The sequence below is a fragment of the Mirounga angustirostris genome, unplaced genomic scaffold (assembly GCF_029215605.1).
Source record: "Mirounga angustirostris isolate CCGP_5_RB_7025 unplaced genomic scaffold, mMirAng1.0.hap1 SCAF_16, whole genome shotgun sequence".
Classification (NCBI taxonomy): Eukaryota; Metazoa; Chordata; class Mammalia; order Carnivora; family Phocidae; genus Mirounga; species Mirounga angustirostris.
In genome coordinates, this window is record NW_026991724.1 from 41,289,654 (window position 1) to 41,313,662 (window position 24,009).

The 24,009-nt window shown below is 49.1% G+C and overlaps 1 protein-coding gene across 1 annotated transcript in view; it reads right to left on the reverse strand.

Annotated features, from left to right (window-relative positions):
- Window positions 1-23,731, reverse strand: part of SLC7A9 (solute carrier family 7 member 9) — a 36,468-nt gene extending 12,737 nt beyond the window's left edge. Inside the window, exons 1-13 of the mRNA XM_045890332.2 lie at window positions 22,806-23,731; window positions 21,316-21,411; window positions 20,720-20,813; window positions 19,934-20,055; window positions 17,922-18,069; window positions 17,388-17,630; window positions 16,462-16,587; window positions 16,114-16,213; window positions 15,340-15,384; window positions 14,778-14,901; window positions 13,360-13,463; window positions 6,620-6,716; window positions 5,298-5,447 (exon numbers count right to left, since the gene is read on the reverse strand). Coding sequence (XP_045746288.1) covers window positions 5,298-5,447; window positions 6,620-6,716; window positions 13,360-13,463; window positions 14,778-14,901; window positions 15,340-15,384; window positions 16,114-16,213; window positions 16,462-16,587; window positions 17,388-17,630; window positions 17,922-18,069; window positions 19,934-20,029 — 1,233 coding nt within the window. The 5' untranslated portion in view covers window positions 20,030-20,055; window positions 20,720-20,813; window positions 21,316-21,411; window positions 22,806-23,731. The remainder of the gene's footprint in view (window positions 1-5,297; window positions 5,448-6,619; window positions 6,717-13,359; window positions 13,464-14,777; window positions 14,902-15,339; window positions 15,385-16,113; window positions 16,214-16,461; window positions 16,588-17,387; window positions 17,631-17,921; window positions 18,070-19,933; window positions 20,056-20,719; window positions 20,814-21,315; window positions 21,412-22,805) is intronic.
- Window positions 23,732-24,009: the final 278 nt, after the last annotated feature.

Here is a 24,009-nt window from a genome sequence, read left to right on the forward strand (position 1 = left end):
GCTAAAATTAACAAGTCAGGAAACGACAGATGTTGGCGGGGATGCGGAGAAAGGGGAACCCTCCTACACTGTTGGTGGGAATGCAAGCTGGTGCAGCCACTCTGGAAAACAGTATGGAGGTTCCTCAAAAAGTTGAAAATAGAGCTACCACATGATCCAGCAATTGCACTACTGGGTATTTACCCCAAAGAGACAAAAGTAGGGATCCGAAAGGGTACGTGCACCCCGATGTTTATAGCAGCAATGTCCACAATAGCCAAACTGTGGAAAGAGCCAAGATGTCCATTGACAGATGAATGGATAAAGAAGATGTGGTACATATATACAATGGAATATTGTGCAGCCATCAAAAGGAATAAGATCTTGCCATTTGCAACGACGTGGATGGAACTGGAGGGTATTATGTTGAGCGAAATAAGTCAAACAGAGAAAGACATGTATCATATGACCTCACTGATATGAGGAATTCTTAATCTCAGGAAACAAACTGAGGGTTGCTGAAGTGGGGGGTGGGGTGGGAGGGATGGGGTGACTGGGTGATAGACACTGGGGAGGGTATGTGCTATGGTTAGCACTGTGAATTGTGCAAGACTGTTGAATCACAGATCTGTACCTCTGAAACAAATAATGCAATATATGTTAAGAAAAAAAAAAGAAGATAGCAGGAGGGGAAGAATGAAGGGGGGGAATCGGAGGGGTAGATGAACCATGAGAGACGATGGACTCTGAAAAACAAACTGAGGGTTCTAGAGGGGAGGGGGGTGGGAGGATGGGTTAGCCTGGTGGTGGGTGTTGAGGAGGGCACATTCTGCATGGAGCACTGGGTGTTATGCACAAACAATGAATCATGGAACACTACATCTAAAACTAATGATGTAATGTATGGGGATTAACATAAGAATAAAAAAATTTAAAAAAATGAGAGGAAGAAAATAAAATAAGAACACAAAAATAAGAAACAAAAATGGGGAAATAATCTCCAGAACATAGGAATTTTAAAAAAATAATAAAACTAATTTGTACAACTCCATATTAAGTAAATGTGATGAAATGGACAATTTTCTGGGAAAATGTAAAGTTACTAAAACTAACCCCATCAGAATCCAAATTCTCATCAGAATCCAAAATCCAGGGAAGTTCCAAAAACCAGATGATCCAATTAAGAATCTTAAATTCTTTTTTTTTTTTTTTATCAATTCCTTATACACTCTTGGTTTTCTTTGTTCTTTCTCTTGCTTTTTGAGTTGCCTTTTTAATTTGTTTTCATTGTTATTGTATTTAATGCAACAAAACTTCCTCAAAGCACTGATCATAGATAATGTCTTATTATTTTTAGGAGTTTATGTACTTTCATTTTCTATTGGACTGAAAAGTTGAAATTTTTTACATTAATTTCCTGTTTTATTGCATTATAGACAGAGAATGTGGTATGTCTTTATTACTCATGTTTTATCAAGGTTTTCTTTGGGGCATTTGTCAGTTTTCAGACATGTCCCGTACGCACTTGAAAAGGTGTGTTTGCTGTTTTGGGGATTCAGAGTCTGGAACGGTCTCTAAGATCTGCCTTGTTCTTTTTTTTTTTTTTTTTTTTTTAAGATTTTATTTATTTATTTGAGAGAGAGAGACTGAGAGAGAGCGAGCATGAGAGGGGGGAGGGTCGGGAGGGTCAGAGGGAGAAGCAGACTCCCTGCCGAGCAGGGAGCCCGATGCAGGACTCGATCCAGGGACTCCAGGATCATGACCTGAGCCGAAGGCAGTCGCTTAACCAGCTGAGCCACCCAGGCGCCCCAGATCTGCCTTGTTCTATTTAGGGCTTGTCACCTGTACCAGTGAGATGTCTGGGTCTGTCTTGGACTGACGGGAGCCCCGTTAAAGCCCGCTGTTAGGGTGTGTGTCTGTGTCTCCTTGTACTTGCTGGAGTTCCTGCTTCATAACAGTGACTGCTGTGTGATTTGGTGAGTAAGTTTTCATGCCCGCCATCTCTTTATTGTGCATTTTAGCCGTTAGCATCACTAAAGACACTGAAGTGTCTTGTGCTTTGGGCAGTTCTGTCATCTGATAAGATCACAACCCCTGTTTTAGGTGTATTTTCATTTGCTTGGTATGTATTTTGCTTATCCTTTTTTCTCACAGCTTTGTAAACCTGCCTGAAAAATCTTTTCCCTTTAGTGATTGGTTTAGGCTCATTTAAACTGAATAAGCCAGTTTCTTCGTGTAACTGACAAGTTTGGGCTCCACACTGTTCTCTATTCCTATATGTAGGCTTCTGCTTATTATTAGTTTTCTGCCCTTAAACAGTGACATTCTGCGGGGAAAACTCTCACCTGAGGCCCATTTCTTTTCTTTTATTCTATTTTTTAAAGATTTTATTTATTTATTTGACAGAGAGAGCACAAGCAGGGAGAGTGGCAGGCAGGGGGAGAAGGCAGGCTCCCTCCTGAGCAGGGAGGTAGGGGTGTAGGGCTCAATCCCAGGACCCTGGGATCATGACCCGAGCCGAAGGCAGACGCTTAACTGACTGAGCCACCCAGGTGTCCCCCATTTCCCTTATTTTATATGGGAAAAAAAAGATCATGTATCACAGGAAACCCCAAATTCCCATCCAATGTCCTCAAAGATAACTGAAACACAGTAAATGCGTATAAATACCCAACGTGCTCTATACCAGGAAGTAAACTGCTTTAAAGGTGATTTCCTGCTGACCAGCCAGTTAGCATGGTGGTAAACAAGTGGTTACCTTTGATGAAGTGACACAGTCTCCCAGCATGAGTGACACATGACTCATTTGTCAGGGCGCCTACACACAGCTCTGAATTGTGTTGGATTTGGAGTGCAATTTGACTCTTTCCTCACACATGTCTTGAAAATACCATATTACATTTTGGGATTTAAATATTACTAATTATTTAATTAAATTAAGGGGTGCCTGGGTGGCTCAGTTAAGGGTCTGCCTTCAGTTCAGGTCATGATCCCAGGGTCCTGAGATCGAGCCTCGCATCATGCTCCTTGCTCAGCGGGGAGTCTCCCTCTGCCTCTGCATCTGCCCCCCACTTGTGCTCTCTCTCTCTCTCTCAAATAAAATCTTTTTTTAAGAAATAAAAGACTCAGACTTCATTTAAAAAATAATTAAACCAATAATTTAATAATTATAATTGATAAATTTAAATAAGTCTTGATTTAATAATTATTATTAGTGTTCCCATATAACTAGTAGCTAGAAATAGGAGTATTAAGGGATTTATTGAGTCTAGAAAGTTTGGGGTGTTAAAAACTAATAAGCAAAAAGAACCCTAATATACATTCTACCAAGAAAATGTTAACCAGGATGATATTCTGATTTGTTTCCCTATTGGCGTCTTTATATAGCGGGTCTTTTATGATCTGGTCTCTTGCATATGTGTGTGTGTATATTTATTTTGATATATCTTTTGGGATCTATAAATGCTGTTTTTGTTCTGAGAGTTGCCATTATAAATAGTAAATATCACACCTTACTCTCCTCTTTTTTACATACTATCTATAATAAGCAGTAACAGAGTTAGCTAGGGATTCTTCCCTTTCCTCCTCATGTCTAATTTTAGATGGTAGCCTAGGGCAGTTTCCTTGGCATGCTTTCCTTAACTGGTACACTTTCATATGCTTTCTCTTCCATTTTTGTCGTAGGATATTGTCAGTGCTTGGTATTTGCATCCTTGTTGTGTCCCCTTTATCTCCCATCATTTATTCCAGTTCTGTAGTTAAGTGTATTCACCTTGTGCCACTGACTTTTTGGTTTCTGAAGCTTGTTCTCTAGATGATTCCTCCTGAAGGTCTCCTGTAGCCATCCATGCCTTGAGATGTTTCATATTGGTAACTTTATTCTTTTTTTTTTTTTAAGATTTATTTATTCGAGAGAGAGTGAGCATGCATGGGAGGGGGGAGGGAGAGAGAGAATCCACAACAGACTCCCTGCTGAGCACAGAGCCTGACATGGGGCTCAATCTCACAACCCTGAAACCAAGAGTTGGCTCCTCAAACAACTGAGCCACCCAGGCACCCCTTGGTCACTTTATTCTTTGAGGTCAGTTTGGATATAAAATCTTTGGTTTATATTTTCTCTCTTTGAATACCATAAATATGTGCTCCACTATCTCAGGGTATGAAGTGTTGCTGATGAGAATCCTAATCCCTATATTAATTTCTTTCCTTTATAAGTGAATTGGGGTCTGGGAAGGGCATGAAAGGAGGAGTAGATACCCAAAGCATGATCTTTTAAAGCTCCATAATTTAATCAGAATATAGTTCCCTGTTGGCCATTCTAGCTCAGATTCTCCAGTGATGCCGTATGCCTTCTGGTATGTTGGTTCTGGTCCCCTCCTTTCATACTCCCCTCCCACTCTCCCATCTGCCCCAGGAAATGTTTTTTGAATTATAGTTCTAAAGAATTCTATTGTTTTGGGGCGCGCCTGGGTGGCTCAGTCGGTGGCTCAGTTGAGTAGCCAACTCTTGATTTCAGCTCATGTCATGATCTCGGGTCATGGGATCGAGCCCCATGTTGGGCTCCTCGCTCAGCGAGGAGTTTGCTTGAGGATTCTCTCTCCACCCACCGCCCTGCTCATTCTCTCTGTCCTCCCCATCAAATAAATCTTAAAAAAAAAAAAAAAATTCTGTTGCTTTTATTTTCTTCTTCAGGAGCTCCAATTATACATGTGTTAGAGCCTTCTTTCCCTATCTTCATTATTTTCTCTCAAATCCTTTTTATTTGTTTGAGGAGTTTTGTGCAGATGAAAAATCTATTCTACCATCATGATTTTGCCTGCCAGATAACCTAATCGAGGTGGGACTGCCAACCTCCATGTCTCAGCTGACTCTGGAGATTTGGTGATAGGCTACTGGGCCAGAAGGACAACATCCTGTTCTTGTCCTATTTATTTAAGCCCTCAGCTTCCCTACCTTGTTCTTATATCTGCAGTTGTTATAAGAAGTCAGTAGTACAGTTGTTAACAAAACAAAGCAAAAGCCTCTAACGCAAGCAAAACAAAATAAATTCTTCTTGGAGTAGGCATATAGACCTACTCCAGCTGTGCAGGGAGATGGCAGGGAACCCCAGTTTGCAGATTAGATTATTAGTGGTTGCCCACACAGGAATGGGTCTAGGGCCAGAATTCAGGAGCAAACACCACTCTAAACTATGATGTTCAAGGGCACAGTAGAGTCAGGTTGGAAATAGAAAGCATGCCCCTAGATTTTCAAGTACTTACTTTTAATCCATTTCAAGGAATCAAAGCCACTCGTGACATCTGGGGCACAAAACCTACCTTGATAGGCCTTTCCAGGTCTTTCTTCGTAAACCTCATCACAACCAATCCCAGAATCGTCAGGCCATAAAACAGCCATGCGGCAAAACTGAAGTAATTGACCAATGAGTTTATGTCACCAGGGATGATATAAATAGTCGCTATGATACCCTAGTGGAAGGAAGAGTGAATTCTTAGGTCACAGGATCCCTGTCATGTCACAGGAGACTGGAGAAGCAATGTCTCCTGTGAATGAACATGCCAGCATGAAAGAAACCTATGCATCCCTTTATAGTTGGGGTTAAACCAGGCTTTGGCTATGGTGAGTGTTCTCCCTGAATCCTGATGGAAAGGACTTGGAAAACGTGTGACTCTTTGAAGTTGCCATTTTAAGCAGGGGAAAAAACAAGGTATGCATGTACACCGCACCAGCTTTCTGATGGTAAATGTTCCTGCCAGAGAGTCTTCGTCAGGGGAAAGGGCCCTGCCTGGGCTGCGACACTCAGCCTGTCTCAGCCTGGTCTGGACCCGCCTTAGCTGTGTGGCCTGGGCCTTGTCCCAGGAGGCCTCTCCTCATCTTCAAAGGGAATAGGCTGATGGAGAGTAGTGCTTCTCCTTCGGGGTGGAAGGTGTGGCCCCGAGGCTGGGCTTGGACGGTCCACAGGTGCCAGGGACAGTGGCACACAACCAAGGACTGTCACCCACTGAGAAACTCCAATTAGAGGATGTCAGAGGGCCTCTACTGCGCAAGGGCGCCATGACGTCTAAATTATGGGGCCATAAGTACTTATCAGGGGCACCTGGGTGGCTCAGTCATTAAGCGTCTGCCTTCGGCTCGGGTCATGATCCCAGGGTCCTGGGATCAAGCCCTGCGTCGTGCTCCCTGCTCAGTGGGAAGCCTGCTTCTCCCTCCCCCACTCCCCCTGCTTGTGTTCCCTCTCTAGCTGTCTCTCTCTCTCTGTCAAATAAATAAAATAAAATCTTTAAAAAAAAAAAAAGAAGTACTTATCAGTAACCACTTCATGAATGCCTTATTCTCCTTCCCTGTAAGCTAGTGGGGTTTTGTATAGTTTGTTACCAGGGATCCAGACCTACAGATGTACATGTAAGGAGTATAGAGGGTAGGAAGTTGGAAGAGTCAAACAGTGTCTTTCACGGACAAATTCAGAACAAGGAGCAGACGTGTTGGGCAATGTTCGAACTGTCATGGGCTTTTTCACCTATTTCATGTCGAGGAGCAAGGGAGCCTGGGCCATGTGAAAACCACTGGGCTTAGCAATACCGGGTTCCTTCAGGGCCCCTCTGCCTTTAAGGGGGAGTCTGCTGGCGCAACTCATACTTACATAAAAGACGATGGCAGGCGCTGGAGTCAGGCGCTTGACGCTGATATAGGACAGCACTTTGAGCATGTGGCCTTCCCGGCCCGCCACGTACACAAGTCTGAAAAAACAGTAATGGAGGCCTCATGGATGGGCGTGTGGCTGTTGTACCATCACTGGGAGTCACTACCAAGGCCGCGGAGACAGGGACTGAATTGGAACCTGGCATCTCCAGTGGGAGGTGGTCTCAGGGAGGTGAGTGAATTTTGGGGAGGTGAGTGAGGTGGTTGAATGCCCCTGAGAGCGAGGCATCCCGGTGCCGTGGGTCGTCTACATAGGGGAGAGCTGGGGGCTGGCTTAGGGTTTGGGTAGGACCTTTCAGGAGGAGACACCTACTCCTGTGTCCTCAAAATTATGCTTTCACGTAAGGGAAAAACCAGTCCGGGACCAGCGGACCCCCATGCTTGGAGCAGACAGAGGCAAACACAGAGGCGCCTGGTACTTCCTAGATACACGCTGTACAGAATTTTCATATTAAACAAAAAACCCAAAAGATGAATTAAGGGTGGGTCAGCAGATGCAAACAAATGGCTTAGTCCCCCCACCCCCACTCCCAAGAACTCCTGGTGATTCAGAAATCTGAAAGACTATGTTTAAAATGTTGAAGAGAGAAAAAGGGGGAAAAAGCCAAACAATTTTTAAAAAATAAAAAACTACCATAACTTAAGAATGTAATCAACAGTTGTTAATCTAGGTTCAAAGTGAAAAAAATACATTGGAAACTAGATCTGATACCACCTCACACCAGTCGAAATGGCTAAAATTAACAAGTCAGGAAACAACAGATGTTGGCGGGGATGCAGAGAAAGGGGAACCCTCCTACACTGTTGGTGGGAATGCAAGCTGGTGCAGCCACTCTGGAAAACTGTATGGAGGTTCCTCAAAAAGTTGAAAATAGAGCTACCCTACGACCCAGCAATTGCACTACTGGGTATTTACCCCACAGATACAAATGTAGGGATCCGAAGGGGCACCTGCAGCCTAATGTTTATAGCAGCAATGTCCCCCCAGCCAAACTATGAAAAGAGATGTCCATCAACTGATGAATGGATAAAGAAGATGTGGTGTATATATACAATGGAATATGACTCAGCCTTCAAAAAAATATCTTGCCATTTGCAACAAGGTGGATGGAACTAGAGGGTATTATGCTAAGCAAAATCAGTCAATCAGAGAAGGACAACTATATGATCTCATATGTGGAATTTAAGAAACAAAGGATTATAGGGGAAGAGAGGAAAAAATAAAACAAGACAGAATCAGAGAGGGAGACAAACCATAAGAGACTCTTAATCATAGAAAACAAACTGAAGGGTTGCTGGAGGGGAGTGGGGGGATGGGGTAACTGGGTGATGGACATTAAGGAAGGCACGTGATGTAATGAGCACTGAGTGTTATATAAGACTGATGAATCACACTGATCTCTACCTCGGAAGCCAATAATACATTATATATTAACTGAATTAAAATTTTAATGTTCTAATTATAATAAAAGATACTAGATCTGAGAGGGGCACCTGTGGGGGCTCAGTTAGGTGTCCGACTCTTGATTTTGGCTCAGGTCATGATCTCAGGGTCATGAGAGCAAGCCCCACGTCGGGCTCCATGCTCAGCGTGGAGTGTGCTTAGGATTCTCTCTCCCTCTGCCCCTCTCCTCACTTGTGCTCTGTCTCTAAATAAATAAATACAATCTTAAAAAAAAAAAAAAACAACCTAGATCTGAGTTATGAAGGGTAGAGAAATGGAAAATGTAGACAGGAAATTGAGAGAAGAAACAAGGAGAAGCCCGAATATGTTGAATGGGGTAAGGCAAACTGGAAGAGTAGAGAGCTTTCACGGAACTGAAAAACAGCTTTCACATTAAACCCAGCTCAAGATAAAAACATACCCAGATACAAACAGTGTGGAAGGAAAAAAAATTTCTTAAGCTTCCAAATTTAAAAGATTAACTACAAAATTAGGACAAGCAGAACGATAGCAGACTTGGCATGAGACTATGTTCAAAGCGATGAGGGACATTGGTTTTCAGATTCTGGTGCTGTATAGCTCAACTATCATTCAGGACTAGGGGCAAAATAAATACATTTGTAGGTGAACAATAACTACAACACATTTTCTGTTCTCTGGTCCTCACTGGAAACTATTTGGTCTACTCCAACAGGCAGAAAGAAACTGAACTCAGGAGTTGATTGAAGAAGCAGGTATTAAGGAAACAGCAGTAAAACATGTTGGTATGGATGTAAGTACATACATTTTTAATTCTTGTCAGGATGAACTTTTTCTGGAGGGGCGGGTTTATAGACAAGGTGCAGCTTATCTACTGGACAGTGCAAAAGGGGGAGCCCTCACAGGACAGGGGGGAGAATGGAGATGCTGACAGACTCTCTTAGGTATTTGAGTTAAATTTGAAGAGTAATTGCTAAAAGAGAGAAATAAAACTTCCATATCAGTAAAAAAAAGAAAGGACATTTGATGGATAATAAATCAGGATAAGATTTTTCAAAAGCCAAGAAAACACAGTATGTTGGAAATCAATCCCACTGTAATAGGAATCACATCAACTGTGGTCAGATGTTGCTTGCCCGGGCAGGAGACAACCTGGGGGGTTGTTGAAAGAGACACAAGCCAAAGCCCCATGATGCCAAGGGTGGAAGATACAAGGGGTGGGATGTGTTACCCAAAGCAGCAGCCTAGAGCCTGCAGAGTCTTCAAGAGCAATATTGTACAAAACAGAATTTAAGGCAAAGAGAGTTCCCACTGAAAACAGAAGCCGTCTACCAAGAAGATGCCAAAACTGGAGCCCTTGAAACATAGAAGGCCAAACTCAACAAATCCACTGAGAGCAGGAGATTTGAACAGTCAAGGCACAAGCTTGACGATGATATAAAAATCAAGAATGTAAACACAATATACCTTATTTTCAAGACCCTAGGAAGCATTTATAAAAACTGCAGTAAGCCACTTCAGGGAAGGCATAAAGCTTCTAAAGAAGTGAGATCATTAGGGTGCCTGGGTGGCTCAGTCGTTAAGCATCTGCCTTCGGCTCGGGTCATGATCCCAGGGTCCTGGGATGGAGCCCCACATCGGGCTCCCTGCTCAGCGGGAAGCCTGCTTCTCCCTCTCCCACTCCCCCTGCTTGTGTTCCCTCTCTCACTGTGTCTCTCTCTGTCAAATAAATAAATAAAATCTTAAAAAAAAAAAAAATGAGATCATAAAGATCCCACACTCTGACTACAATACAATAAAATGAGAAGTGAGGAATACATAGGCCAAAGAGCCTGTTTATTTAAAACTACATATTTGAGGGGTGCCTGGGTAGCTCAGGTGGTTAAGTGTCTGGCTCAGGTCATGATCTCCAGGTCCTGGGATCAAGCCCCTGTCGGGCTCCCAGCTCAGCAGGGAGTCTGCTTCTCTCTCCCTCTGTTTATGTTCTCTCTCATAAACTTTTAAAAAATAAATAAATAAAACTACATATTTGAACTTTGAAAAAGACATAAACATGGCATCGAGTTAGTTCCCAGAACAAGCCCATGAAACTGGGAGGAAAGGAGTCTCCAGATGGAGGGAGACAGACTCCAGGTGGTGCTGTAACCTCATGCTTTAAACCCCTCAGCGCTCACAAACCTCTCTGTAAATTCCATGGGCTCAGAAAGCAAGCGGACACTTGGAACTGGACACAGTCATTGCAAGTGTGGCTGGAGGGCTGAGCAGGCAAGGAGGAGTGAAGCACGGACATGGGAGCACTGGTTTTTCCCGATGTTACCTGAGGGGGTTTGGGAAGCATCCCTATGCACAGTGATAGCACAGGACAGGGCCCATTGTGAAGCAAAGTGAACCCAGCACCCTGGGCATGAGAATGACGGCATTCAAACCAGGAGGAGAAAGGATGGACTATCAATAAATAATATCAGGACGACAGGTAGAAGTTTGAGGGGGAAAAGTGAGATTTATGCCTCATATCAAAATATATTCCAGGGTGATCAAAGAGCTAAAGTAAAATGCTGGAAGAAAACACAGGTGGGTATTCTTGAAAGGAGGAAGGTTTGTCTATGTGACATAGAAAACTCAGATACCAGGAAACAAAAATCTTGGATGTGACCCCACAAAAATTCTATCCAACATCAGTCATAATTCTGGCCAACCCCCAAGCTGCACAGGTACAGAACTATACAGAATTAATTCAGAATGGATCATAAATCTAAGTGTGAGAGCTACATCTATTTAAAAAAAAAAACAACTTCTAGGGTAAAACAGAAGAGAAAATCTTTGTGACTTTGGGTTGCACAAAGGCTCTTAGATATGATAACAAAAGCATGACACATGAAAAAAAAAAAGCATGACACATGAAAAAAAAATGGCTAATCAGCACATGAAAAGATGCTCAGTATCACTAGTCATTAGGGAAATGCAGTTAAAGCCACAACGACATGACTAATACCCACGAGAAAGACAATGCCAAGTGTTAGGATGTGGAGAAACTGGAATGCTCATGAATGGCTTATGGAAATTAAAATGGAACAGCCACTTAGAAAACTGTCAAGCCGTTTCTGTAAAAGTTAATCACAAATTTACTCTCTGAGCCAGTGTTTCTACTAGGAAGCTACCTAAGAGAAATGAAAACATATGTCCACAGAAACACATGTGTGTGAATGTTCATGGCAGCACTGTTCATAGTAGCCAGAAGCAATGCAAACCTCCATCTGGTGAATGGATAAACAAAATGTGGTATATCCATATAATGGAATACAATTCAGCAGTTACAAGGAATGAGCAGTTTACATGCTATGACATGGATGAACCTCAAAAATAATATGCTAAGTGAAAAAAAGCCAGATGCAAATGACACAGTGCATCATTCCATTTAAATGAAATGTCCAGAAAAGGCAAAGTTACAGACACAGGAGCAGGTTATTGGTAGTTAGGGATGGAGCAGGGAGCAGGGATGAACTGCAATTAGGCAGGAGTGAACTTTTTGGGATGATGGAAATGTTCTAGAACTGGACTGTGAGGATATTTGCACAGCTTTATAAATTTACTAAGATCATCGAATTGTATAATTGCAAAGAGAGTTTTATGGTATTTAAACCTCAGTAGAGCTATTGAAATTGTGTTTCTGTATATGAGCAACAAACTTATCAGAAACTGAAATTTTAAAAAATACCATTTACAATAGCACAAAAAATATGAATTTTTTATTTGAGAGAGAGCACGAGAGAGCACAAGCCAGGGGGGAAGGGCAGAGAGAGAGGGAGAAGCAGACTCCCCGTTGAGCAGGCAGGGAGCCTGATTCGGGGCTTAATCCCAGGACACCAAGACCATGACCTGAACCGAAGGCAGACACTCAACCAACTGAGCCAACCAGGTGCCCCCAAAATATGAATATTTTGGGATGAATCTGACAAAATATATGCAAGAGCCATATACGGAAACTACTTAAGAAAACATTTTTTTTTTTTAAGATTTTATTTATTTGAGAGAGAGAGAATGAGAGAGAGCAAGCACATGAGAGGGGGGAGGGTCAGAGGGAGAAGCAGACTCCCCGCCGAGCAGGGAGCCCGATGTGGGACTCAACCCAGGGACTCCCGGATCATGACCTGAGCCGAAGGCAGTCGCTTAACCAACTGAGCCACCCAGGCGCCCGAAAACATTTTTTTTTTTTAAATTAAGACCTAAATAAAGGGAGAGGGTCCTTGCCCTTAGATTAGAACAATTAAATGGCAGCCCTCTCTAAACTGATCTACAGATGGAACACAGCCCTGGTCAAAATCTTTGAAGGCCTTTTGGTAGAAACTGACAAGCAGATTCTAAAATTCATCTAGAAAGGCAAAGAGCCCAGAATAGCTGAAGGCTTCTGAAGAAGGGATGTCTGCTTTGACACAGCTTCAGAAGAATGACTTTGTGTCTATCGCGTGTCAGTGTATAATCCGTGGCAGTTCCACTCTCAGAAATATATCCATTCAGAACCCTGGACAACCAGGCAAAGACGTGTTCCAGAATGTTCCCTGGGGCAGTGTTGATGAAAACAGCCCCACTCAGCCCACGAGCTGAGGTTATGTGAAATTGTGCTACGTCGTAAAATGGAATACGACGCAGCCGCTCATGGTCTCTGGAGCCGGAGGGTCCAGAGGGTTGGTGGGGCTGGCGAGCTATGCTTGTTTGTGTGAGTAACGTTTGAGACGAACAGGACCTCAGCTGTTTGCTGTCGTGCTACAGACACAGTTGGGTAGTGACAGACTGCCATGGCCTGAAAGCCTAAAACGTTACTCTCTGATCTCGATTATGTATACATTCACAGGAGAAGATGTTCAAGAAATATCCATAGGTGAGAAACAGGACAAGGTGAAAAGTACCACCAGTGTGCCTGTCACCCTGTGTCCCCAAGCTCCACCTTGTCCTGAAGTTGGTGGTGCTTCTCCCTCCCGAGGAGCATAGAGCCTCGCTTCCGTGGGGCCACCATGCCTAGTGCCAGTGTGCAGGCTCGGCGACGCTTTCTGCTCCCTTTCCAGGACTTTGGGTTTTCTTTCTTTCTTTTTTTTTTTTTTAAGTTTTTATTCAAATTCCAGTTAGACATTGGGTTTTCTGTTATGCCATGAGGTGTTAGCCTGGCAGAGCCCTAAGGACCTTTGCCCTGAGTCTTGTCTTCCTCAAGTGTGGGACGGGCTCTGCTGCCCTCTGCCCCTGGGGTGAGTGCGGGGTTCCCCTACCTGCCCGCTGTGAAGCAGGTCCCGTTGGCGGCACCAATGGTGGAAAAGGCCACGAACAGTGGAACCACCCAAGAGGCCGGATAGAGAACACGGTCGCCAAACGTCTGCAGAGAGAAGCAGAGGAGTCCTGTGGGTCTTGCACGGCCCGCAGGAGCTGTGGGTCCCAAGGAAGCTGCTGGGCCCTGCCTGGGGGCTGGGCCCCCAGCCCTGGGGGGCACGGCCTCTGACTCCCCTCCAGGAAAGGAAAAAGTAGACAACCTCTCAGGAGGAAAACAACTTAGCCTTTCTTCCTCGGAGTGCAGGAGAGCTGCCCATACTGACTCCATCCTTGGCCCTCCATCTTGTTCATGTCTGCTGGATGACCTCTCTTGGGGCTATGTGTTCAGGGTGCCTTGGGGATTAATATCCATACCTTAGAAATACCTGCCAAGGTCGGGATGTGGGGAGGCTTGTTTTGGCCTCCCAGGATTCTGTTAGAACATAGTTTTTCCCTTTCCTGGTGCACAGGTGGTGCCACAAGATCTAATTAAAGGTAGGCTGTCAGTGGGGTGCATGCTAGCCCTTTGCTGTCACCACAGTGCCCTTCTGTGTGCCACCTCACTCTATAAAATCTGTGGACTAAGGTCCAGACTTTGCAGAGAATAACTGCACTGAGCCTGGATCAACCTCCACCTGATTCCCCTGTCAGGAAGTTACTCTGAATAGAACCCTGTGTAAACTATATGGAGTCAATGCTTCATTTTTGTCTCAAAGTGCCTTCTCAGTTTGAGGGATACTTTACTGTCCCTCCCCGACCTTCTAACACAGAGTAACAGAAATCTCCTCTCCACCTGTCCCTGTACTAATTTTTCATCATTTCAGTGTCCTTCCAACACCCCGGCCTCACGCTTCCTTGACCCCCTCACTCAAAACGACCTTGTTCTCCCTGCACCTTAACCACCTTTCCTTGTGGTCAGTGACCTCATTGTGACCAAGACATCTCTCCCTGCTCCCCATTCCTGTCACCTGTTTGCAGTTCATTTCCTGTCCCACCCCACTTCCACAAGGCCTCCAGCATGTGGACCCCCCCACCTTTCCTACTGACCCTCCCCATTCCCTTGTGATTGAGACCCCCCCCTTGCCCAACTTAATTTCCACAGTTACTATAATTCCCTCCTTTGATCCCTCCCCTGAACTTTCTCGCCCGCATCTGTGTCTGTCAAAACCCCAGCTCTGCTCCACCTGCATTCTGTGTCAGGGCCCAGGCCACAAACTGAACCGGAAGGCCACCCTTCTCCTCAGGCGGGTCTTTGCTGCCGCCCTAAACTGCTCACTCTGCCTGGGTCCTAGACCATTATTTCCCTCATCCCCAGAGGGTACCTCAGCTTGGGCATTTGTGACTTCCCCCAGAGCGTCCTGCCCAGACTCTGGGCACTCACCACGGCCACCGCCTGGGACTGCAGGAGCTCGGTGGGAGTCATCACAGTAAAGTAGGAAACATTCATGAGGATGTAGCAGCCTGTCACCAGCGGGATCCCGATGATGATGGCCAAGGGCAGGTTTCTGGGAGGGGCAGGGACCCAGGGTTGGACCAGAGCATCACGTGAGAGCCTCACAGGAAACACCAGTTTCTGTGCTGTCCTTTCTTCCCATCCGCCCGGCCAGCCCTCCACCTCTCCCTGGGGTGGGCTGGGGTCCCCACTGCCACAGCAGGGGCTGTGGGCTATGACATCGTCAAATGAGAAAGAACTCTCCTGCGCTCAGACTCCAGGGCAGTGAGGCTGAACTGTTTATAAAGCAAAATCAACCCGAGATAAAGCTGGGGTTCATCCATCCTCCCAGCGACTATTCTGCTACCCAGAGCACAGCCAAGCTCTAATGGGTATATGGAAACGAGCTTCTGAGGAACCATTCGCAGTCTGGGAGGGGGTCCGCTTTTTGCACGGGGAAGAGAAACCTGCTTGCCAGCCCGCTGTCTCCCACCTGACTTAGCTTTCTTACCTGAAAGGGTTTCTAAGTTCTTCCGTGATGTAATTGAGTTGATTCCTAGGCAAAGAAAAGTAACATGAGTGACCTAACTTTGGCCTTCTTTGCTGAGATCGTAAAACACACCATAAGGGCTGGCCTCATTTCAGACTCTCCACCACAGAGAAAATTCTCTGGCAGGAATTCAGGGTAATTGCGTTCAGAGAAAGCCCTAGTGATGGTGGGGCTCCCAAAGGTCTGCACGTCTGTCAGTGAGAAGTCTTTGCCCTCTGTGGGAATCATGGGAATTTGCCAGAATTATCAGAGTAATGAGTCCCCAAGCTGCTTTGAAAAACTGGAAGGTTCGCTGAGAGGAGAATGAAAGCTGCTTTGCATGAGGGGAAGACCAGTGTCACAGAGGGTCACGCTTCTTCCTTCATCGACTAGGCCTCGTATTTGCACAGCTGAAATGGAAGGGCTGCGGAATATTCTTGCCATGTTGAGTGCCTGGGCAGCCCTGACAGCCTCCCATCCCGCGGAGCCTATCTGTGTCGATGACGCTTCTGACCCGGGCCCACCACCGCCTGCCCTTGGGCCACTCTGCAGGGCTGGGAAAGGGGCAGGGGCTTTGGTGTCTGTGGGGTCCGAGGAGAACAGAAGGGGGGCAGTGCTGAGCAAAATGGAGACATGGAGGTGAACGCTAGGGTCCCCCCCAAACCCCAGGAGGGAAGGGTCCTTGCTTTCCTTGGCTTCAGTCTAGTAGCCTGGGACACCCCGACCAGACGTGAGTGACGTCTCAGGGGGCCTTACCATCCGTCGTACGCCCAGAGTCCGTTATAAAATGCCAGACTGATGGCTCCCACAGACAGTTTTGTGCCCTCAAAAGAATTCTCAAAATTCTTTGTATTTCCTGTAATCAAGCCAGACAGTGAATTGTGGGTGTCAGAGGACCAGACTGGGGCCCTGCCTCACACCTGTGCCACAGAAGGGCACGACTCGTGACCTCAGGTTGTCACACAAACTCTGGAAAGCAGGGAAACCACAGCTGCTTTCGGCCGAACTCCTGCCGGGCTTCCTGAGAGACAGGCCCGGGAGCACAACCTCCGGAGGACAAGGCTGTGCCCGTGGCACCCGCCCTCCCCTCCGGCCTGCGGTCACCTTGGGCCAGGAGGACCAGGCCGCTGAGGATGATGATGGCCACGATCACCAGCTTGGCCCCTGTGAACACGTTCTGGACGTAGCTCCCCAGTCGCACGCTCAGCGAGTTCACCGTGGTGATGAGCACTGGAACGAGCCAGAGCAGGGGTGACATGGCGCGCCCTTGGGCCCAGCACCCCGGCTCCTTCCCCAGGGGCCTGGAGAGGGTCTCCCGCCCCAACCTGCCCTCTCCACCGCCTCATCTATCCATCGAGTGTGCCCACGCTGTGGAAGTGGCCAGGCCTCCTGTGAGCGCCGCCCCAGGGCTTCTGGCCCCCAGCAGACCCTGCCTCACCTGTCGCTGGCACTTCCAGGCCCAGCGGCCGCCCCCCACGTCACCCCTCCCCCCACGTCACCCGTCTCCCCCCGTCACCCCCCCACGCATCACCCCCTCCCCACACGTCACCCCCTCCCCATGTCACCCCATCACCCCACATCACCCCTCCCCCATCACCCCACATCACCCCTCCCCCACATCACCCCTCCATCACCCCCTCCCCAAGTCACCCCATCTCCCGTCACCCCTCCCCCGTCATCACCTTCCCACATCACTCCCTCCCGTCACCCGTCTCCCCCACATCACTCATCTCCCCCCACATCACCTCCCTCCCGTCACCCCCCTGTCACCCCCTTCCCCCATGTCACCCCCCTCTCCATGTCACCCCTCCCCCACATCACCTGTCTCCCCATCACCCCTCCCCCACATCACCCCCTCCCCACATCACCTCTCCCCCACATCGCCCCCTCCTGTCACCCCCTCCCCACATCACCCCTCCCCCACGTCACCCCCTCCCGTCACCCCTCCCCCCGCGTCACCCCTCCCCCCCACGTCACCTGTGGCAGGGCTTTCCTGCCCCCTGCCCAGGGCGTCACACTTGGGGACTCACAGATGGCAGCGGCAGCCAGGCATTTCACGACAACCTCAGGGGGCTTGCAGCCTGAGTAGAAGGGCGCACAGACATACTCGGAGAAGCTGAGGCAGATGATGGCGAAGGATGTGGGCTTTATGACGAACAGGCTGGTCCAGGAAAAGAGGTAGGCAGGGATGGGCCCGAAGGCTTCCATCAGGTAAGGGTACTCGCCCCCCGACTTGGTGATCATCGTACCAAGCTCCGCAAAGCACAGGGCCCCTAGAACACAGAGAGGAAGGGGTCCCCGCGGCCCCCGGTGAGGCGCTGCCCTGGTCTGCGGGAGCCTCCTCCCCTCTGGGGCTGTGCCCATGGGGCCACCCCGACTCTTCAGACCCCTGAGCTCTGGCCACGGCTCATTTCAGTGCAGCCCGATCTACACCAGCGGCCCACGGGTGTTGAAAGGGACCCCAGCAACGGCCAGGTGGGGGCACAGAGGGGGCCCGCATAGCCCGTCCCCACCTACCACACCTACCACTGGGCGAGCTTGCCAGGGAGGGGCGTCTTAATTACCCAGCGTTGCGAGGACCCCACAGGCCGCCCATATGATGAGGCAGGGCCCCACGGCTTCTGTGTTGCTGAGCACAGACTTGGGGGAGATGAAAATCCCAGAGCCGATGATGGTGCCCACGATGATGCAGATGCCGCTGAGCAGGCCCACCTGGGGTGTGGGGAGGGGGAGGGGCGTTAGTGCAGCTCCGACAGACATGCACAGCCCTGCCTCCCCGCTCCCCTCCCTCGGTGGCCCAGGCGCCTTTGGCCAGCACTGCAGCAGTTAACACCCAGCTTAGCTCACGACAAGTTCATTCATCCTCACCTCATGAGCTGGGTGTGCCTGTGTCACCCCCATGTTACAGAGGAGAACACGGAGGCACAGAAAAGTCACGTTACTGCCCAGGGTTGGACAGCCAGCTCAGGTTCCATGCTCCCGACCTCTACCCTGACTGCACTTGACAAAGTGACCCAGACGGTCCTAAAGGCTGGTTTAGCAAATAATGACATCAGGGCTCTGGTCTGGGCCAGGGGCCTCGCAGGGAGCAGAGGCGGGGGCAGGGGGAGAAACCAAGGCCTCCAGGGACAGGAACACTCCGAAGCCGTGAACTTTCTCTGATGCCATTTTGCAGGGTGTGAGCTTCCTGCCAACAAGCCCCGACTCAGACACAAACCATAGAGTTCCATTCCTATGACATTTAGGAACAGACAAAACTAACCTACAGGGATGGAAACTCGGGACTGGGGGGGCCCGCCTGGGAAGGGGCAAGAGGGAATTTTCTAGAGTGATCAGTTTGTCAAAACTCATCAAACTGCACACTGAAGATCTGTACATAAATTATACATGAATTAAGAGAAAAAACTTTTTTAAAGGGAGACAATGTGTGACTCAGGTCCCTACTTACAGCATCAGCCCTCAGCATCCACCAGGCCTGAGTTCTGAAGTCCGAGGTGAACATACCCACTCACCTATCTGGGCAGAGGCTGTGCTCAGGGTTAGAGCCCAGTGAACAAGGAAGACCCCAGCTGTGGCTTGGCAGCAAGGGTCACACGCAATTGGGGAGGGCCCGGGGAGCAGGGACAGGGCCCATTCTGGCCTCAGGGCTGGCGTGCACTAGCAGGACAGTCTTGGCTTTTCTCCTCTAAGGGCCCATTTAGCTGACCAGCCTGGGAGCCCTCCCGAATCCTTCCTTCCACTGAGGTCTGCGTTCACCCGGAAGCTGCCCGGCTTTAGGGATGAGTTGAGGACATACCTGGGGTTAGCTCTGTGCTTTTCAGTGGGCAGCAACACCCATTAGCCAACTCCTAGGGAACCCAGATCCCAGGCCAACCCACAGTCAAGCCATGCCATCCCCCAAATCCCTCCTCTATCCCTTCTGCCACCAGGCAGGGGAGTTCTTGGAGGCTCTGCCCAAGGCTTAGCCCACTCGGTAGGCCCTCAAAGCCAGCCTGATCTTGTTCTGGGGCTCTCCCTTCTCATCCTGGGGGCTTGAAGCTGAGCCTCCACGCCTATCTGCCTGCAAGCTCCCCTTCCTTACAGCCCCAGTGCCAGCCCTGAGTGACACGGGCCCCCTCTGGGGTGCCGGCACCTCCAAGTCCAGCCACTACTACGTTCCATCTCAGGGATCATCCACGTCACACCCATGTCACACTTGCTACCCCTGCTAGACACTAAAAAGGAATAAGTTTCCCATCACTGAAGGAATACGAGGCACATACAAGGCAGATACTTGGTGAAGATGCTATGGGGTGGGGGGGGACTCCAACATCAGAAGGTCCTCTCTGACCATCCCTGAGGCCACGGGTCTGAGCAAACACCAGTCCCTCTGTGAGTCCCACCTGGCTCACAGAAACACACATGCATTAACCTCGCAGGAAAATGCTGAATTCACTGGCCAGAAGAAAAGAGGGAAGTCCAAGGAATTGTTTGCTTTGAGATGTGCTTTACAAATGAGAGATCAGTGAGGTCTTCACTGGGACCGCTGCTTAGCGTGCTTGACCTGGGAAGGGCCAGTGCCGAGGGACGGCCTTACCTCCTTCTGGAGACTTGTGGTCTTGGGTTCCTTACTCTGGATGCTCTGGATGGACCTCTCATCCTCTCTCCTGTTTCTCAGGCTTGTCTTCTCCATTTTCCCCTCCCACCAGTTCTAGGAGGCTGCAAGGAGAGCAGGGGCCTTGACTCAGCACATGCTGAGCGGACGAGACGCAGACCCGGGCTCAGCCAGCACGATCCTGGCTCACTTTCCTGGATGACCCTCCCGGGCCCATGGGCCGAGCTCCAAAAGCAGCTTCTTAGCTACTGTTTCCGGGAAGCACCCTTGTCAACCCCTTAGGGATGATCTGTTCATTCCTGGGGCTAACAACCCGCAGGACCACCATGGATGCTGTGGGGGGAGGGGAGGAGGAGGAAGGGGGCTCCTGTGCATTTTCCCAGCTGCCCCGCAGCCCCCAGGGGCCTGAGCTGTCAGCTCCTGCCCACCAGCAACGACACGCCCCAAAGTCATTCTACCTCCAACTCCTTTTTTTTCCAAAAGTAAAAAGAAGTATTTTTAAACATCCTGGAATATCCTTAGTGGAATCAAGTCTGACGAAGGAATGCTTTCCCCATGATCACTTCCCAAGATGAAGGTGCCTGGCGCGGGACAGACCCATAGAGGGGATGCTTCTGCACCAAGTGACACCAGGCATGCAATGCTGGGGAGAATCAGCTCCAGGCTGAGCTGGTTGGTGGTCATTTCCTGGACCCTTTCTCTAAATAAAGTCTTCCCCAGGCCCTAGCCGGGAGAGTGCGGAGCCTTCCCATCACCCTTCGGCCTTACCTGCTTCTTGCCCTCCTGGGGTCCGGGGAGCTGCCCAGGGCGGCTGCTGGAGGCGTCTGCGCGTCTGCACGGTCGCACCCAGGAATGGCCATGTCTTGTGCCCAGGAGTGAAGGAAGCCAGAAGGTACAGAGGTCAACAAAGGTAATTATTAAACTCTTTTTTTTTTTTCTTTTCTTTTCTTCTTTTTTTTTAAGCAATGAAGCTTGGATCCAGCGCACACAAAGGGGAGGGCCAGACAAGCTAATTTCTATGCAGAAATGTTTTTGTGCTGCTCATCATTGTTTTTTCCTTAACCAGATACCCCCCAATAGGCTACATCCTATTAGGGGAACTCCCTCCAAAAACTGGCATCAGAGGGGATAAACTTTGGAACCAGCTCTTTTATTGCCTTAACAGGTTAGATTTACAGCCCCTGGCAGGCGGCGCAAGGAGGAACCGCTGGTCAGGGCGGGTGCCTTCGTCCCTCCTGGCTCTGGCCAAGCCCGCAGGAGGGTGGGCAAGTTTTTCCGGCTCCCCTCGGGCAGTGACTGGGTTCCAGCACCACTGCCTGGGCAGAAGAGTTTGGCAACTCACCAACCCGGCCCTGAGGCCTCACCTGGGTGCCTGTGCCCAATGCACCTGCCGCTCCGGCCCCGGGGCAGTTCCCTTTGGCGGTATTGCTGTTCCTGTAGCCCAGTCTGCGCTCACCTGACTGTGGGGCAGAAAACAGGTTGCACACTCTCCCTTACCTGATGGGGAAACTGAGGCCCCAGAGATAATGAAGCATGTGAAGGCCACAGAGCTCTGGATGTGCTAGGAGGGGCTGGGGACAGACCCACCCACAGACCCCCCCCTCCCCACAAAGGCTGACTCAGGTGGCAGCTCTAATCCCTTGTCTCAGATAAGTTCTTTCTCTGGATGGAGAACCCCCTCCCCCCCCCTCGCCAGGAGCATTGTACTGTTATCAAAACCACCCCTCCGGTTGTTTTGCATTGGGATAAATCTGACAGCATCTCAGATATCCAAAAGAGATCAACGGTCACAGGAAAGAGCCGGGCAAGCCACGGGTGGTGGCACTGGGGGCACTGTGGGCGGGCGGGTTCCTCAGGCTTGTTTCTTAAAGCCACCTGAAGAACGTGGGGACCCTTAGTCTCAGAGTCAGTGCTCCCCTGTGCACCATGCCCAGCGCTTCCATGCAGGCTCATCCCCCCCTGAGCCGGAGGCCAGAGGCCCTGCAGGGTGGGACCTGCTGCCCCCAAACCTGCTCACAGGTTTGTTTGTGTCATTCCCTAAAGTCTTTGCTAATACAGCAGCACTCAAACTAGTTGCCGGTGGTGCGTCTATATCTGCAAAACACTGCGGAATCCTCCCTGGGTCAAAGTTGCCTCCAAAGGGCTGATGGTCTAAAAGAAGTCACGTGAGGAGGGCAGGGTTGGGAGGTGGGTGGGAGGATGTTGCCTGGAGCCAGCCCTGTGACTGCAGGTGACTCAGCCTCTCCCCAGGCGTCCAGATCCAAATCTGTAAGTATCCTTAGGTGGGCCTAGCACCCGCACACGCCCCTCCTGCAATGGTAGGGATCACCGAAAGTTAGCCTTAAACTTCTGTGGATCCCCTGGTCTCCTGGGACCTCTGCCAGGTGCTGAGTTTGGAACATCTGGGCATGTGGCTCCTTTGTTAAGGGTCAGAAATATACTTCAGTGAATTTGGGGTCCTTGGTGAGCTCTTCCTTTCATAAAGCTGTTGCTTCTTTTTTGTTTTGCCCTGGCAGAGTGAGTGTTCAACCAAATTAGCATAAGTCTTTTTCTGCCCTCAAGGAAAATAATCTGGATTTAACACCCCCACCCCCCACCCCAGCCGTGAATTCTCGGAGACCTTTGGCTCCTTAGGCATCCAGTTCTTCCACCACAGGGCTGAAGTTTCGCCCCACTCAACCTAGGCCCTCTCAGAGCACACTTCCTGGGAAGTTGCAGGGTTTTTTTTTTCTTTCATACAACTCTCTTACTTCTTAAGCTTCAGCTAAAGCTCTTGACCCTCACTTTCAAACTGTGCTTTTTCCCATTGCAAAGGTGCTTGCAGCATTATTTACGAACACCATCTGCATCTTACCGTCTCTATTCTCCACAGCCTCTTGCTCTCTTGTCCTCCTCTGCTTCACCTTCCTCCTTAGAGGAAGGGTCAAACCCTCACACAGATGCTGGACCTGCCTTTACCACTCAAACTTGATCCAGACGTGCCTTCAAGTTGTCGAACTTTCTTCAGTTCCTAAGGTCACGTGGTCTTATATTCCTTCCCGCTGCAGCTGGTAATGGTTCAGAGTCTTTGGGGGACCACAAAGACCATATAGCCAGGTGCTCACCAACTACCTGGATTTGGGGCAGAAGAACTTGTAAAGAGTCCGTGGAATGTGCAGAGTCTTTAAAATGTCAAGGATTTACAGTCTCGCCATAAAACAAGTAACAGGAATTCACTCACTCCTTTAAACACTAACTCCCCGTTTGCTCCTTTGCCCCAGATCCTACTTTCTGTCTCTGAATTTGACTAAGTACGTCACGTAAGTGGAGCCATGCAGTATTTGTCCTTATGGGCCTGAGATACGTTACCTGGTCAGACATACAGGAACTCCCGTGATGCAGCAAATCCAGCCCTAGGGATTTACCCAAAAAGAATGAAAACACGTCCACACAAAAACCTGTGTACAAATGTTCCCAGCAGCAGGCTGGAGCACAGCAGCGTGCCGGGGCTCAGGCTCTCCACGGAGACAGGATGGGGAGTGGGGGCGGTCCCGGAGTGGTTTCTCATTTAGATGTGGGACACTTGAGGGGTTTTTGCTGCTAATGGGAAGCCTGTGTCGAACAGAGAGGCCGCCCGGAGTGACCCAGACCTTACATCTAGGAATATCTAGGGGTGTGTGTGTCCTCCTGGAGGGAGGGAACCCCCGCCCTCTGAGCCCAGCTGCTTGAGGAATCAAGGAGGTGACAGTCCCCTCCCTGCTGAGGGGAGTGGACCTGTGCCACACAGCTCACAAGCCCTGGCTGCTGGGAACTGCTCCCTCCCCCTCCCCCCCCTTAGCCTCGAGTTCACTCACTCACTCACTCACTCACTCACTCACTCCGGGGAGGTTTGCAGGCTCTGGCTAACCCCAGGGTCCAGTCTCCAATCTCTGGAATCCACTCATCTCTTTCCCTGCTTCTGCTCCTGCCCTGTTCTGCCCATTTCTGCTGGCTCCACTGTGCGAACCTGCGTGCGTCCTGGCCCCACGTGCAATGAGAAACATCTCCCCCAAGGAGCAGGCAGGGTCCCTGCAGAACCT